General features: G+C 33.8%; 1 protein-coding gene across 1 annotated transcript in view; it reads right to left on the minus strand.

Annotated features, from left to right (window-relative positions):
• Nucleotides 1-1,154: 1,154 nt before the first annotated feature.
• Nucleotides 1,155-15,535, minus strand: part of LOC132736244 (uncharacterized) — a 29,076-nt gene continuing 14,695 nt past the window's right edge. The window contains exons 3-5 of the mRNA XM_060723339.1: nt 7,979-14,992; nt 6,421-6,578; nt 1,155-4,904 (exon numbers count right to left, since the gene is read on the minus strand). Coding sequence (XP_060579322.1) covers nt 2,281-4,904; nt 6,421-6,578; nt 7,979-14,992 — 9,796 coding nt within the window. The 3' untranslated portion in view covers nt 1,155-2,280. The remainder of the gene's footprint in view (nt 4,905-6,420; nt 6,579-7,978; nt 14,993-15,535) is intronic.

Below are 15,535 nucleotides of genomic sequence, written 5' to 3' on the forward strand. Positions count from 1 at the left end.
AAAGACAATTTGTGCATGGGATTATGCGCGCCATTTTCCTTAAACTTTGCATTATTAGTTGGTTGCCGATGTTCAAAAATAGGTGGTTTAAGAAGAAATTTCTGAACATCTTCCGCCACAATGATGAGCATGACACTCGCGTGACATACACAACTGACGCACGGACGAATGAAACAAGAGGTTTAATCCCAATTCGTACAAGAAAAGCACATCTGCCATTATAGCATAGTTCAAGCTTTTTTCATCTAATCGTAGTGCAGTGCAAATGTATTACTATAGAACCACCTTATTTATTTCGGACTTGTCGAGAACGAAACCATTAAAAGCGAAGTCACGTCAGAATGCATGCAACAACACAAAATTAACATGAAACATGTAAGGTCCCCATGGCAACGCAGTGAAAAATACGCATGCTTGTGATGAGGACACCGTAACATAATTCTGCTTTCGTCTTTGTCATTTGTTATACAAAATGTAGATGTTACAACTCGCGTCAAGCGCCATTTTTTGCCTAACGGCCAAAACTGAATAATTATATATAAGCTGCATCACCTATGTAATGCTGTCTCCTTTATTTTGGTTAAAAGCTCTTGTTTTACTTCCTTACTTATGGCTGATCTCTTTGACGTATATTAAATTGTACTGAATCATACCTTCAGCAATGAAACGACTGCACACCAAATTAACACATGGAATTAGGACATTTCATGTTAAATGTCAAGACTCGTGGATGCTTTTTATGTTCTGCTAGGCTTCTTGTCGGAGGTCCCGTCTTGCTGGCTCGTGTGTAGGTATACGTTTATTGAATGTCACCCTTCCGTGTTAATCTTGTTTTTCTTATTTTTGGATACCTTCAAATGTGAAGAATGAAGACATGCTATGAGAAATTCGGAAGAGGACAAATCTTACTTGCTGCTACTCTCCTGCGCATCGGTCGAATGTTTCACTAACGCTCACTTCTGAAGTAACGGGAGTGTATTCAGTAAGCTGCGAAGGGAGCTAAACTTGCTGCGAAGGAGAACTTGCATTACAACCTAAATCGCATTATAAAGGCATAAACTTCAGTAATTTTTGTAAATATCCATAATGTAGATCTACACCAGTAATTTGAATAACCATTGAATCAGACGAAGAAAAAGAACAACTAAGCAATCCTTTCGAGTTTTTTTTAATATTTCCTTTTTCTAGGTTCTAAAACTGTAACAGAATACAAATTTACATTAAAAAAGAAATTTTCAAGCATGACTTAAATGTTTTCTTTTATATATTGGTTGAAATTCATTTTAGATCAAATGGTTTTATGTAAAGCATATGGTCCCATATTTATCTAGCAGAAATCTAGTAGAAACATGGTTAACATTCAAAATGAAAACAGATCTAGCAATAAAATACTGGCATAAATTTGAAATGAACACAATACTGGATATGAATCTAACCATGGTGGTTTGTGCAACCCCTTTACTTATAAATTAACATATTTTCTACTAACAAAAACAATTTCAAGTTTTCAAATTATTGCTGCTTAATCAACATTTAACTAACATATTACATGAAGACTGATGAATCACAAAAATAGAGATTCTTTGGAAGTTGATAGTAACGCGTTAATCACGCTTTTGTGAAGAAGAAGTTCTGAATAACATATGTTATTCCTTAACAATAATGAACTGTGCATGGTTGATATCACAATAAACTAAAACATGGTTTTAAGCATACTATATAAATTGAGTAAAACGTAAATATACAACATTTACAATATTTAGATCTCCTTCAAACAAAATATGTATAGATGAATCGTTAGTCTCCTAATCTTCAAAAGAACTTAATATAAGTCATAATATTTGTATAAAATAGCACATTTATATTTTATAATTACACTTTTCATAGTATCCGTATTGCATCATGATTTTATGTACAAGAAACATGCAGTGATAGAATTTTTTAAACTACACATAACAAAATTTCATGTATCATCTGACCAAATCAAAAAAATTCTCAACATAATCTTTGACGAAACTGCTAACTCTGTCCCATCATAGCACTAGTATCATATAAGCTGGCATATTTATCACTTGTTTTTCAAATGACAAGTAAAAAACAGGAAACCAACAAAACTCATAAGAAAATACTTCAAATATGCAGCATCTGTCTATAAACCATTACATTCCAAGAAAAAAAAACTGATTCAATATTTTTCTCTTCTCTTTTGCTGAGATATACTCATATAAATTTTTATCAATAAAATAATATTTCTCAATATTAATTCAATACTTTATGACTTTAGTCTATTTCCATCTCACAATTATCTTTCTCAAATTCATGATCGTACTTCTCAACTTCAGACTGTTGTGATTTACCCTCATTCACTGTCTTTTCTATAGAGTCTATCAGTTCATCTATTTCCATATCTTCCACATTTTTCTCTTCCTCTCCCAACGATTTCTCTTCTGAATTTTTCAGAGATTGATTACCTTCATTTTTACTAACTAGTGATGAGCTTAGTTCATTACTTCCACTTTCTTTAGCAAACTTTTCAAAAAGGTTTTTGTCATTATCAACCAGTTTATCATTTTCTTCATCTGATTTACTTTCAATTTTACTTTCACTGTTTGCAAATTTTGAAAAGATGTTACTTTCATGAACAGGTGAATTTGGCTGATTCTCAGAAACACCAGGAACAGGTACTTCTAAATTGTCAGCTGAGAATTTTGTGAATATATTACTATCACCATCAATATCCATACTTTTATTCAGTTCTGGTTTGTCAATTTTCTCTTCTGCTCCATCTAAAGTTGCTGATGGCAAATTGTTAGAACCAATACCATCAGTCAGTTTATTATCAGTGTCTTTGGCAAATGATTCAAATATATTTTTATCTGTATCATCATCAGATTTACCGGCAGTCTCTTCATTTTCAGAATCTTCAACTTTACTTTCTGTATTATTTGAGAATTTTTCAAAAATATTATCATGTTTCTCTTCTGGTGATTTTTCATCGCTTTCTTCATTCTGTGTAATATTTGACGGTTGTATATGATCCATTTCAGAAGAAAATTTCTCAAAAACATTCTCATTTGCTACTTCTTTCACTGTGGTTTCCAAGTCATCATTCTCTACACTATTTACATCATTTGGTTTATTTGTGTCAGCACTGTCTTCGTTAATCTCTTCACATTGAAACTTCTTTACATCTGAAATTGATTCAAACACATTCCTTTCCGATTTATTTAACTCATTTTGCACTTCCTTTTCATCTGTTAATGTTTTATTAGAATTAGTACTTGAGCATATCACTTTATTTTCTTCACATTTAGCATCTTTTCCAGAGTTTTCATTTTCGCATAAACTTTCATCACCAAATAATTTATCTTCATTTGTCTTGCTTTTATTGTCACCTTCATCAGAAGTAATAGCACCAGTATCGTTTTCTAAAACTTCTCCGCTTGTATTTTTCTGCTCAGAGGAGTCATAATCATTATTTTCACATATCTTTTCATTGTCACAGTCATTTTCATTTTTGTACTCCATTTTCTCGCTATCATGATCATTTTCATTAGAAGTATTTCCTTCCTTAATGTCATCATTATCACCTTTACTAGTATCTCCAAGCTCAATTGTAGTTATGGTTTGCTCTATGTTTTGGCCAACGTTTGGGCAAATACCACTTCCTTCTTTCACCTCATTTTCAACCGAATCATGATCATTTTCAGCCGATTTATTTTCATTACTGATTAATTCATCCACAGACTTGTTTGGTGAAATTTTAGAATTTCGTTCATCAGATTCACATTCTGGTAAAGAACATTCATCATCTTTGTGTTCTTTTGTAGATACAGGTTTTACCTGTTCAGGTTTTTGTGATTCAGTAAGCTCCTTGTCATTTTCTTTTGTACCTGATGAGATCAAATTATTTAGGTCGTCTTTATTATTGTCTTTGCAATCATTTACAGAGTTGCTTGTTTCACTTTTTTGTTCAACAGTTTCTCTTGATTCAAACATTAACGTAACACTCTCATTTTCTCCTTTATTTGTTTCAACATCATTTATTTTACTGTCAACATCATCTACAGGTTCATTTTCATTTAATTCATCACACTCTAATTCATTTACATCACTTGGAGAAAAGGGCTGTGATTCGACTTTGTAAAACGGTGCACTCATCAATTCATCATCATCAGACTCATTATCGTCATCTTTATCATTTTGTATTTTACCTAATTGTACTGAATGATCGTTTATACCACCAGTTTCATTTGGAAGCCTTTCTTTGTCATTTTTACTATTGCCATCTTTACCCTCTACAAACTGTGTGTCCTTAACATCTCTCTTTGCTTTCCCTGACTCGTCTAGTGTTTCTTTACTTTTAGAATTTATTTTATCATCTTCACGGTCTGAAGATGAGTTATTGGAACTTTCATCTGTTTCTATCATGATCCTTTTATATTTTCTCTTCCTTGAACCACTACCAATGTTGTCTATTTTTACTTCTGGATTTAAATTCACCAATTGAATCTTCCCATTGCTTGCCTTCCGAAATTCTCTATCAAAGACAATTTCCTGTCTATCTGGATGACTTTTTTTCAAATGCTGAGAAATTTTTGAAATACAAAACTGAGTATAATCACAATATACACATTTGTAACGCTGTTCTGCCATGTGTGAGGCAATGTGTACACTCAAGTCAAAGGTATTTTTCCCTAGGTACGTACAAAATCCACAAGCCATTTTAGACTCATCATCCAACTCGGTGGTTAATTCTGTGAACTCTTCATGCATAACTAAATGCAGTCGGAAATGGAATAGTCCTATTCCAGAGTAACTACAATATATACAATTGTATCTGGTCACTCCATTTAACTTTGTTTTGACTGGCTTGACTGGTGAAGCATCACTAGATCCAGATTCTGTAAATATAAACAATAACATAATGATAGATAGATATCAATGAGAGTAATCAAAAAAAATCTGTAAGTCAAGAAACTTGTCTGAAAAATGTTTAATCTGAATTATCCTTGTGATACATATGGCCTACCAAGTGGAGGCATTTTACCCCTATAGTAGCCTGGGTTCCAGTCTGTCGATTTTTTATGTGCTTCTTTCCTTACATTGATTTTATAAAAACCCCTGTCGATATAAAATAGAAATATTTAAAATAAGAAAAAAAATATAAAACCCCTAAAACCCGGGCTACCCCTATAGAAACATTATATTATTCAAAAAATTTTATAAAGGTCTATTGGCAAGTTATCCAAAAACAAAGCTTTATTTTATCCACAAAAAAGGGAAAATATTTTCCTATACTTAGTTAAAAAGGAAGTGACCAGCGGCGGCCAAATTTTAACCCCCAAATTTTATGTTAATATAAATTTTTTAGAAAAAACTCAAATATGCTACATACCCAAAAATCTAACCCTGGGGGTTTGTAGTTTCCACAATAATTTTAAAAGTGTTATCCTATTAATTTATATAAATCTAGTCCCTGGGGTGGCCCTTTTGGGCCCAGGGGTTTTATAAAATAGTTTTGCAGATTTTCAAGGTAATTCACATGCTAAATATCTTAGCTCTTGGCATTGTAGTTTTTTGTGTGTGCAAAATTAGACTGAAATATATTTTCTCATACAAGACTATATCAACTCAACTAAGTGACCCAAAGGGCTGGGCCATCATTGACCCAAGGGGCATTTATTTTTTACCTTTTTTGTAGTGGCCAACAAGGCAATGTGTGTTTCATATATTTTAACTCGATGCATTGTAGTTCTACAAAAATATGACTTCAATGTGTTTTCTCACATAAAATGTTTTAAACTAAGTGACAATAAACTAAAAGGGGGCCACACTTGACATTTTCTTCGGACGCCCCTAATTCTAAAGTAAAACACATTAGAGGAAGTATATTGTAGAAAAGACTTCTCTTTCAAAATATTTTTGTGACAAATAAAATTCAAATATCATATTTGACCTTGATGGTCAAGGTCATTTAAATGCCAAGATCACATTAAAACTTAATCATCTTGTCAGTTTTGTTAAAAGTGCTCATTTGCCCAAAAATGATTAAAATCCATAAATAGATAACAGGATTATGACAATTAATATTTAAGGTCAATTAAAGGTCAGAAGCATATCAGAATTATTCAACATGTCAGTTTTGTTATAGGAATAATTTTGTCCACGTATGAATCAATTCTGTAGATTAATAACAAAGATATGACAATAGGGGCATAAAAACAACATCTGAAAGTTATTTGTTTGTTTGTTTGGGTTTTACTTCACACTGACACAGTATAGGTCATTCGGCAACATTCCAGCTTTACTGGTGGAGGAAGACCTCAGGTGGCCTTCTGTGCATTATTTCTGGCATGAACAGTCAAACCAATCTTAACAGTATGAACAGAGCAAAGTGAAATGAAATCATGATTATACCTGTGTATGTTCTGGCAGGGCTACAGGATGACCTTGAAAACTTTCCTGGAGACGACCTTTCATTCATATCTTGAGTTACAACTTCTCCAGCTTTGTTCACAAACTTGACAGTCTTCATTGTAGGATGGTGACATTTGTAATGGGTGTACATTTTGGAACTAAATCGAATATAACATAAAATATTTTTACGTTAATGAATATTTTGTATTGTTGGGTAAACAAACAGTTCAATATATCAACTTACTATTAAAGGCCCATTATGCCTCAGACATGCTATTATATTTTTTTTTTTTTTAAATCTGTTTATTTTTGGTATCTTGTTAGAAATACTCATTTGCCATAAAAATGAATTATCTTTGGTCCTTTTGCTTTGTTGACAATAGGTATAATTACAGTGAATTAGTGTTTTGTATCTAAGTCAAATACTACTTAAAGTACTTTGTTTCACTACCTTGACAACATATTACAGCACATTCAGTGCTACTTTCCTTAGCTGTTAACATTTTTAAAACATTATTTAACAAATATTTAACATTTCTGAAGAATTTCAAAAAAATATGAATTTCTACAGCATAATGTGCCTTTAAGTATAATCATTTTTTTTATATTTGTTTTTTTTTTTTTTTGATTCTGCATCTAATCATCTGATCCAGTTTTGTGTAAATAATTGCAAACTTTTTATTATACATCAAATATATGTCAATGTTCAAAAACTAAAAGTAATCTTATTTTTAAAGGGACTCCACTGACGTCATTTTGAAACAATTTTTCGATTATCAATGTTCATTTTGATGTAGACAAAAAAACTTATATGCAAAAATTCAGATCATTCGCTCACTTCATTTTTCCAGAATAATTATAATAATTTTCATCGTGAAAAACAACCAAAAATTGAAAATCATTGAAATGCTTTGAATCAAATCCTGCTAAGAACAGCACAAATCCAATTTTCAATTTATTTCTTATTATTTTTCTTAATTATCTTTTGCACATATTTATGTTTTAAGTGCCCCAGCTGATCTATATAAGAAATTAAAATTTTATGTTTTTATGCTGTGAACCTCAGTTCCTTTAATATACAACATATTACTTATGAAAAGTTAAAAATTGAGGATATTGAATGAGTGTAAGTTCAATACTAAATCTATTGAACAAGTTGAATAAAAGTATATTATGTGACCCTATGGCGAGCTTATTATTCTGTTCAACAAATTTAATAAATTTAGATATATAAATCTACACAAATATTCAATTTATCACAAAACCAAAAGAATTCTTGAAGGAGTTGCAAAAGCTTTACTAGGGAGCAAAGCAGTAGCCTAGTGGTTAAGGTGTCTGCTGCTCAACCCAGGAATCATGGGTCACGACCATTCTGTTCATATGAAACAAGTACTTGTTGGTTCTAGGATGCAGATTCGAAAGTGATTAATATAAGTTGAAAGAACTTGTTTGGCAATCAAGATTAAAAAATTATGTTTGAACCGAAAGCTGTACAGGAATGTAATAAAACATGATAAGTAATATTTTTGCACTTAATAAAACAAATACTTTTACTCACCTATTGGCTGAAGTGTAAGAACAGCTTAAGCACTTAAATGCTGGTTCCGTCTTCACACTATGGTGTCTGGCCACATGAAGCTTTAGATTTTTTTTCTTAGGATTCATATAATCACAACTGGTGCATTTAAACTTTTTGCTTCCAGTTGGCGTCTTGACAACTTTGTATTTCAATGGCTGCAGTTCCTCTTCTTTCTCAATTTCATCATCTTCTTCTTCTTCATCAATACTGGTATCATAAGTGTCACCATCTGTTTTTTTAGCAAACTTTTTAGCAGGCAGTTCTGTATCACTATCAATCACCAGAGGCCGTTTTTTACTGATACCAGCATGTACTGCAGATACATGTTTCCTTATAGTTGCTTTTCTGTCAGAACTGTACTGACAAAAGTCACAGTAAAACAGCTTATCTTTCCGTCGAATGCCTTCCTCTATCAGCTCCATTTTGTTTAATTTTGCTGGTCTAAATTTTCCAAGCATCATCTTTTGCTTTATTGTACTTCTTTTGGCACTTTCATAAAGTTTCTTTATTTTCTGTTCTGTAGCTTCATCTGTTTTCATGTCATATTGCTCAGGTTTATCAGCATGCACTGCTTTTACGTGAAGTTTACAATGGTCTTCTCTTGAAAATTTACTATCACAATACTTGCAATAAAATGGTTTGTAGTTAAAATGGATGTACAGATGTTTCAGAATAGTAGTCACTGATGTAAATTTCTTGTCACATTTTGGACATTTGGCCATAACCACTTGATCATCGGAGATAATATTCACTGGTTTTGATACCTTTTCTTGTTTAATTATATTGGGGACAGTCTTTTTCACTGGCTCTTTTGCATATCGAGCAACTTTCTGTAGATGCAAATTTTGACAATGGTTCATCATGTGTCTCACTAATGGTGTTTTATAGGAACACTCCTTGCAGTACAACATTGTACCTTGATGGGTTGTATTAATATGAAACTGCAACTTCATGGCCGACTCGCATGAATATGACGCGCACAACTGACATCTAATTTGTTCCTCGTCTGATCCATCTGCTTCATTAGCATCCGACAAAGCTTCAGACAACGATTCAGCAGAATCAAAACTAGACGACGACGGCAAATGCTTCAACATCCCTTTGTCTTGTCTGACTGGTATTTTAATCAATTTGAATTTCGCAGACATAGGTAGATTTAAAACTGTTATCTTTTTACCAGAGTGTCGTTTCGATGCATGCCTATATATAGCTGCCTTTACAGTATTTTGGAAAGAACATAAAGAGCACTTCATCACTGGTTTGTTACACTTTGTTTTAAAATGAGCGTACATACCACTTTTACTCTCACGCTTTTCACCGCATTCTTTGCATTTGAACGATGTTTTCATTTCAAATATCCCTGACTTTGTTATTGTCAACGCATCCTTCTTCACTTGCTTTCCCTGGCTATTGATTACATATTTACTATCCATGGAAAGTTCATCTTCTTCTTCATCCTTTTTAGAGGTACTAGATATAGAGGACTTGCATTCTTCATCCTTTTTAGAGGTATTAAATATAGAGGACTTGCTATCTGGTTTACTACTGTCACTCTTAATTTGCTCCTTCTGCTCCTTCTCTGGTTCATTTGTCAACTTTTCATACAGAGATTTTCCATTTTCCAGGACCTTTGCTTGAGTAGGATGAGGAACACTGTAAATATGTTTTATAACTGAAAACTTATCTCCCCTATAATCGCATACAGAGCATGTATATATCTTCATTGGATCTTTATGACTATCCAAATGTAAATTCAAATGATGTTTAGTCCTGGCAAGATATCTACACTGTAAACATTGTAAAATGTTACGAGTTTCAACTTCTCTTGACTCTTCTTTAGTAATTTTTGTTTTATCAGAATTTTCATCTTCCTCATCATTTGATTCGTCATCTATTGTCTGATACTCATGGACTGGTTTCTTTACTATATTCTTAAAGTCACCGGTTCTATTTTGCTGAGTTCCTGATACATCAGATAGGTTGAGAGTATCATTAAAGTCTTGGCGGAAAATCCTTTCTTTGAATTGCTGTTCCAGGACAGATACCTCAACAGAATCATACAGAATGCTCTTTGATGAATGCACTTTTTGTATATGACCAACCATTAGAGTTCTTTCAATACTGCCTTCCTCACAGTACCTACACTTGAAAAACACAATCTTCAAATGATCAAGTATATGTCGATGTAAAACAAATCTTTTGAAAATTTTCTGCTTACATATTCGGCACTGATATTTCATGTCTTTTTCAAATGGTATGAAACATGCAGAAAGAGCAGCATGCAGTTTCTGTTCTCCAAGTATATATGAATCTTTGGAAGGACTATTAAGCATTGCCTTTGATTCTCCAGATAAAATATTTTCCTCAACAGCTGACTCTTTCACTGCTGTAAATGGATTTTGTAAAGGTTTTGCAGACATGGGTAACTGTTGTATTAAGGAGTTTTTCTTTCTTGTCAAATCATTTTTTGGAAACAGTGAAGTGCTTGACTTTCTAGCTGTTGGCTTTGTTGAAGTCTTTTTCTGATTTGGTCTTATTGGTTTAACACCTGGGTGTTCCTTCAAATGTTTCATAGCTTTTAATCGCATGTTTGTAGTAAACGAACAAATTGGGCAGGAAAATATCTGTTTAAATATATTACCATCTGGAACAACTATCTCAATCTTGTCTTGCTCATCTGTCTCCATTGGAGCATTTGCTGTCGGATCATCATTGCCTTCTGTTGAAGATTGACCCTCTTTTCCTGCTATACCTGTATCATTGTTTTCTTTGACATTTACATAATTACCATTTTCTACCTTTTCTATTTTTCTCAATATCCTCAAATCCTGGCCAGAATGATCTTTTTCTAAATGACTGATTATCATATCTTTCATAGTTGAAGTATAAGTGCAATATTTACACTTGAAAAATATAAACTGCTTGTTCTCAATGTCCTTGTGGTCATTCACCATGTGCTCTTTTAGGTTAGATTTGTGTTTGAAGAAATCATTACAATATTCACAATGATATTTACATTTCTTTTTTCTAGCATCATTCCCAGAGTCAAAACTCGATTCGTTTTCTGAGGGACTGGATTTCTGACCTTCTTGTTTCTCATTGTTTGATATCACATTCTGATTTATGCGATGGACACTGGTTTCATGTGCGGTAACTTGTTCTGTAGTCCTTGCTTTGAAGGAACAATATTTGCATTCAAAATGATTACTTTCTATGACTTCCTCCTTCAAAGTGTAAAGAGCTTCTTTTGCATGGGCATCTTTAACATGATCCATTATATGACGTTTTTGATTTGAACAATACGAACATGTCGTGCAGCAAAATACCTTGATTGTATTCTTTCCTACATGATTTTTAACATGGGTTATAAAGTGAGACAAGCCTTCAGTTCCTTTAGGACAAAGATTGCACACAAATCTCTTTTCTCTTTCTGGCTCTGTATCGTGAATTGATATGTGTTTAGCATGAAGAGATTGGTTGTAGCTTAAGTATGAGCAATGAGGGCATTCCAAAGACTTTGGTCCTCCTTTGAAATATGTATCCGTTTTCCCCTTCCCCTTTGTAACTTTTTTGTCGGCTATTTCCTTTTGATGACCCTTCGGTTCTTTACTTTCACTTTCTTTATTAAAGTCGCATTGATCTTCTTCGGGCAGACTTAATGCATCGTCCCCATCTCCATTTTCAGATTCTTTTCCCAATAAATTCTGTTCCATGGCATGCTTTTCTTTAGCACAACTTTCTTTCTGGAAATCATTTAGTAAAGCTGGAAAATCAATTGCTCCAGTTTCTTCTAAATCTTTCTCTTTTAAGCAAGGCTCGTTAAGAGCCTTTGATTTTGGAGGAACATAGAAGTTAATTTCCCTTTCGTTGCAAACAACCTGACTAGTCACTGACACCATCCGCATTTTATCTGGATGAAAGAATCGTATGTGCAACATTACAGTATGCTTGTTTACAAATTTGAATGAACAATATGGACAAACCACAAATTTAAGAAGATTCTGCTTCAAATGCTGCTCCAAGCTCTCTATTGAGGGAAACATTTTATGGCAATAGATGCACTTAATTATCAGCTCTTCATTAGGATGAGCGCGTAAATGACAAGTATACATGTGTAGTAAATTCGTTTTATATTTGCACAAATGCATTGGGCACTTGTATAACAGGAACCGTTTGGCATTTGCGTGAGAAAAAATATGTCTGACATGGGCATCTTCCGTGTAATCCTTTTGACCACAGTGTCCGCACACATAGTTATACTCTCTTTCATGTTGCTTTGACTGGAGGTGCTCCCTGTATTTAATTGAACTCAATCCTGTGTACGTACAGTTTTCATAGCCGCAAACGTAGAAAGCATGCTGGCTCTGTTTTGATAAGATTTCTGTATCAAAAATTGTCTTATTAACAAGGTTTAAGTTTTCATCCTGGTCTTCTTGTTGGGTCTTTGAAGAAACATCTGATTGCATATAATTATAAGACATCTTACTTATCTGGTTAACTTCTTCAAAGGTTTCGTCGTCTTTTGATTCATTTACTGATGGATCATATACTTTCAGGTTTGTTTCTAAAACTTTGGACACTATTTCTTTGGAATTGTTACCTGGTTCAGACAAAGATTGATCAAGTAAATGTGCATCCTTTAATTCACCTTCATCATCTTCCTCTCCTACAATAACGTCTGGTGACTGCTTACCATCATTTGTATTTTCAGGTGCTTCACTATTATCATGACCCGTGTCTTTCTGTTTCTGAGAATTTTGTAAATCAGCAACTGTATCACCATTACCGCTCTGTTTTGGTTGACTTGTATCAGATATCAGACCATTAACAGCAGATTGTTTGTTTCCTTCATCTAGCTTGTCTCTATTCTGTAAATCTGAAGATGTGGTTTCATTATTACTTTGAGCATCTTTTTTACCCATTGGTTCTAAATTATTTGGGCTTGACAAGCTAAATGTATTACTTATACGAATCTGAAGACCTTGCGTCTCCCCATTCTCATCTTCATCATCAAGCACAATTACCTCAGTAGCTAGTAAATTTTGATCTTGTTGGTCATCCTCCTGGTTTTCGTCATCATCAGTTATGTCAATAACCTCTTTTTCACCAACTTTACTAACTTTATGACTTCTTGCAGTTGCTTCTAAATTATCTTGTGTTGACCTCCTGATTAGGTTGCATACAATATTGTTTACAAGTTTACAATCTAATATATTTTTAGATGCTATACAATCTGGAGAACATGTTTTACAAGCCAATGGTTCCCGATGAAAATGTTCCCAAACATGTCTCCTGAAAACATACTCTTCTCTGGTACATTTCTTACACGCTTCACAAACAAACCCTATGCCCGGTTTAATTTTGAAAAGATACTTCTTAGGGATTGTGAGAATGTCATTTACAAAAGAAATCGGTGTTTCCAAACTTTGTTGAACATTAAGGTTTTTCCCAGATATGTCTTGAGGTAGCACCACTGGTCTTGTTGATGACTGTACTGTACCAAAATTTACAGTAGTATTTTGTAGACTACTTCTAACTGATGTATTGTTAACATTTCTCACAGTTGTAGCTGAACTTGTGGCAAGCATTTGGGGTATTTGATTAAATGGAAGTCTCTGGGTAGTTTGGCTTGGTGGTTGCTGCATTCTTAAATTGGTATCATTGCTACCTATACTTACAGGTAAAGGTTGGATTGGGACAAAATTACCTGTACTTCTTGCTTGCTGATAAAACATATTATTCAAAATTTGACCTTGTTGTGATATATTGACTGGCTGTCCCACAGGCACAAGCAAAACATTTTGTTGAGGCAAAGAGGAGACAGTAGAAGAAGTTGTTTTTGTTGGCTGCGTGCAAGTGTATTCCGTAATTGTTTTTAATTGATAAGGTATTGGCTCCTTTCTTGATGCTTCTGATTGAGTTCTGTTTGAATCTCCTGCCAACGGATTTGCAATGTCTTTTATTTTCTGTGAAATAAATGTAGGCTGCATTACATTTGTAGACCTGTTAATTTGACCAAACAAAGTATCCAAATGTTTGGATTTTGCTTCTTCTGCCGGTGAAACACGAGTGAGAGTGCCTCCTTTAGAAGTGTATTGATATGGATATGGAGCTATAGTTTGGAAAGTTACAGTTGTCCTTGCTGGAGGCATGGGCCTATTAGCAATAACTTCTGCATCAGAATCGTTTACAACTGTCGGGTTGTGATCAACACTTGCATTTGGTGTAGTTGTAGCAGCTTGAAGTATTACTGGTAATGCTAATGCTGAGGTTATAGGTGTTACTATTTTGGTTGGATTAGCATTACTTGTTATCACTTGTGAAACTCCAGGAACAGCTTGTGCCGGCTTTATCATATTTATCAGAACTGGTCTGTGATGAATTGTGGCACCTGATACAATAGATACTGGATGCCGACTTATCACTATAGATTCTGATGTAAGTTGCGATGGCAGAACAGCAGTATTTGTTGGGTTATTCACACTTATTCCACCTATTGCCACACTTTTTACCGCATTGGCAAAACTTTCAACCTTTGAGCTCATTTCTTGCTTTTGATTGATCAGTTCTTTAGAAACTATTTGGTTAGCATGATTTTTAGGGGTCTTAGGTATTACTAATTTTCCATTTATACTAATTGTTCCCAACTGCATTAACTCCTCACAATATTTTCGTCCATTTTTCATTCCTTTCAGTCCACATCTGGCATTACCCTCTGGATGGTCCGTCTTAGTATGTATCTCTATCAACTGACGACTAGGAAATTTTCTGTTCTGGCAAGTTAAACAGACATACGGCCAGTCCTGAAGATGACATACAATATGTTCTTCAAACTCTGCTTTGATTTTCCACACTTCATTACAGGTATTGCACTTAAATTCCTCATTTTTGTATGTAAAGGTGATATTTCCTGTCGATTTTACAGACAGACATGTTGTACAGTGCTGCTTGAACAGTTCTGTATCATCCGTGGTAAACCTGCAGTTATTGCACCTGTAAGAGAAAGATATAATCAGTATTAAATTTTTTTTTCTCCTGTTTTAACTGCCAATTGTAACACATTTTGGTCATATTTCAGCAGTCAATCCACAAAACTGGCTTACCTGGGTAACTTTTTTCTTCTTTTTTTTTTAAAAGGGGGGGGGGGGGGGGGTGTTGATGTCAATTGTAAAATTGTAACGCATTCTTGGTCATATTTCAGCTGAGTCAATCAACCAAACAGGATTTCCTGGATATCTTGTTTTTGTTTTTCTGGTTTTGAGGATGGTTTTCATGACAATTGTCACACAGTTTTGGTCAGATCTCGGCAGTAAATCCACCAAACAGGATTTCCTGGATGACTAACCAGTAAATACCAGTTTCTACTCATACTAATCACACATGACTTCTGAATTAATGATGTGACACAGATGATAATTTATCTTAATGTTCCAAATCAGTAACCTTACAAATGATCAGTCCTATTGTGTTTAAACAAAAACTGAGTTTCATAAACAAGAGGGCCATGATGGCCCTGAAGTCGCTCACCTGTATATA

The sequence above is a fragment of the Ruditapes philippinarum genome, unplaced genomic scaffold (assembly GCF_026571515.1).
Source record: "Ruditapes philippinarum isolate M1 unplaced genomic scaffold, ASM2657151v2 ctg3974_1_1_1_1, whole genome shotgun sequence".
Taxonomy (NCBI): domain Eukaryota; kingdom Metazoa; phylum Mollusca; class Bivalvia; order Venerida; family Veneridae; genus Ruditapes; species Ruditapes philippinarum.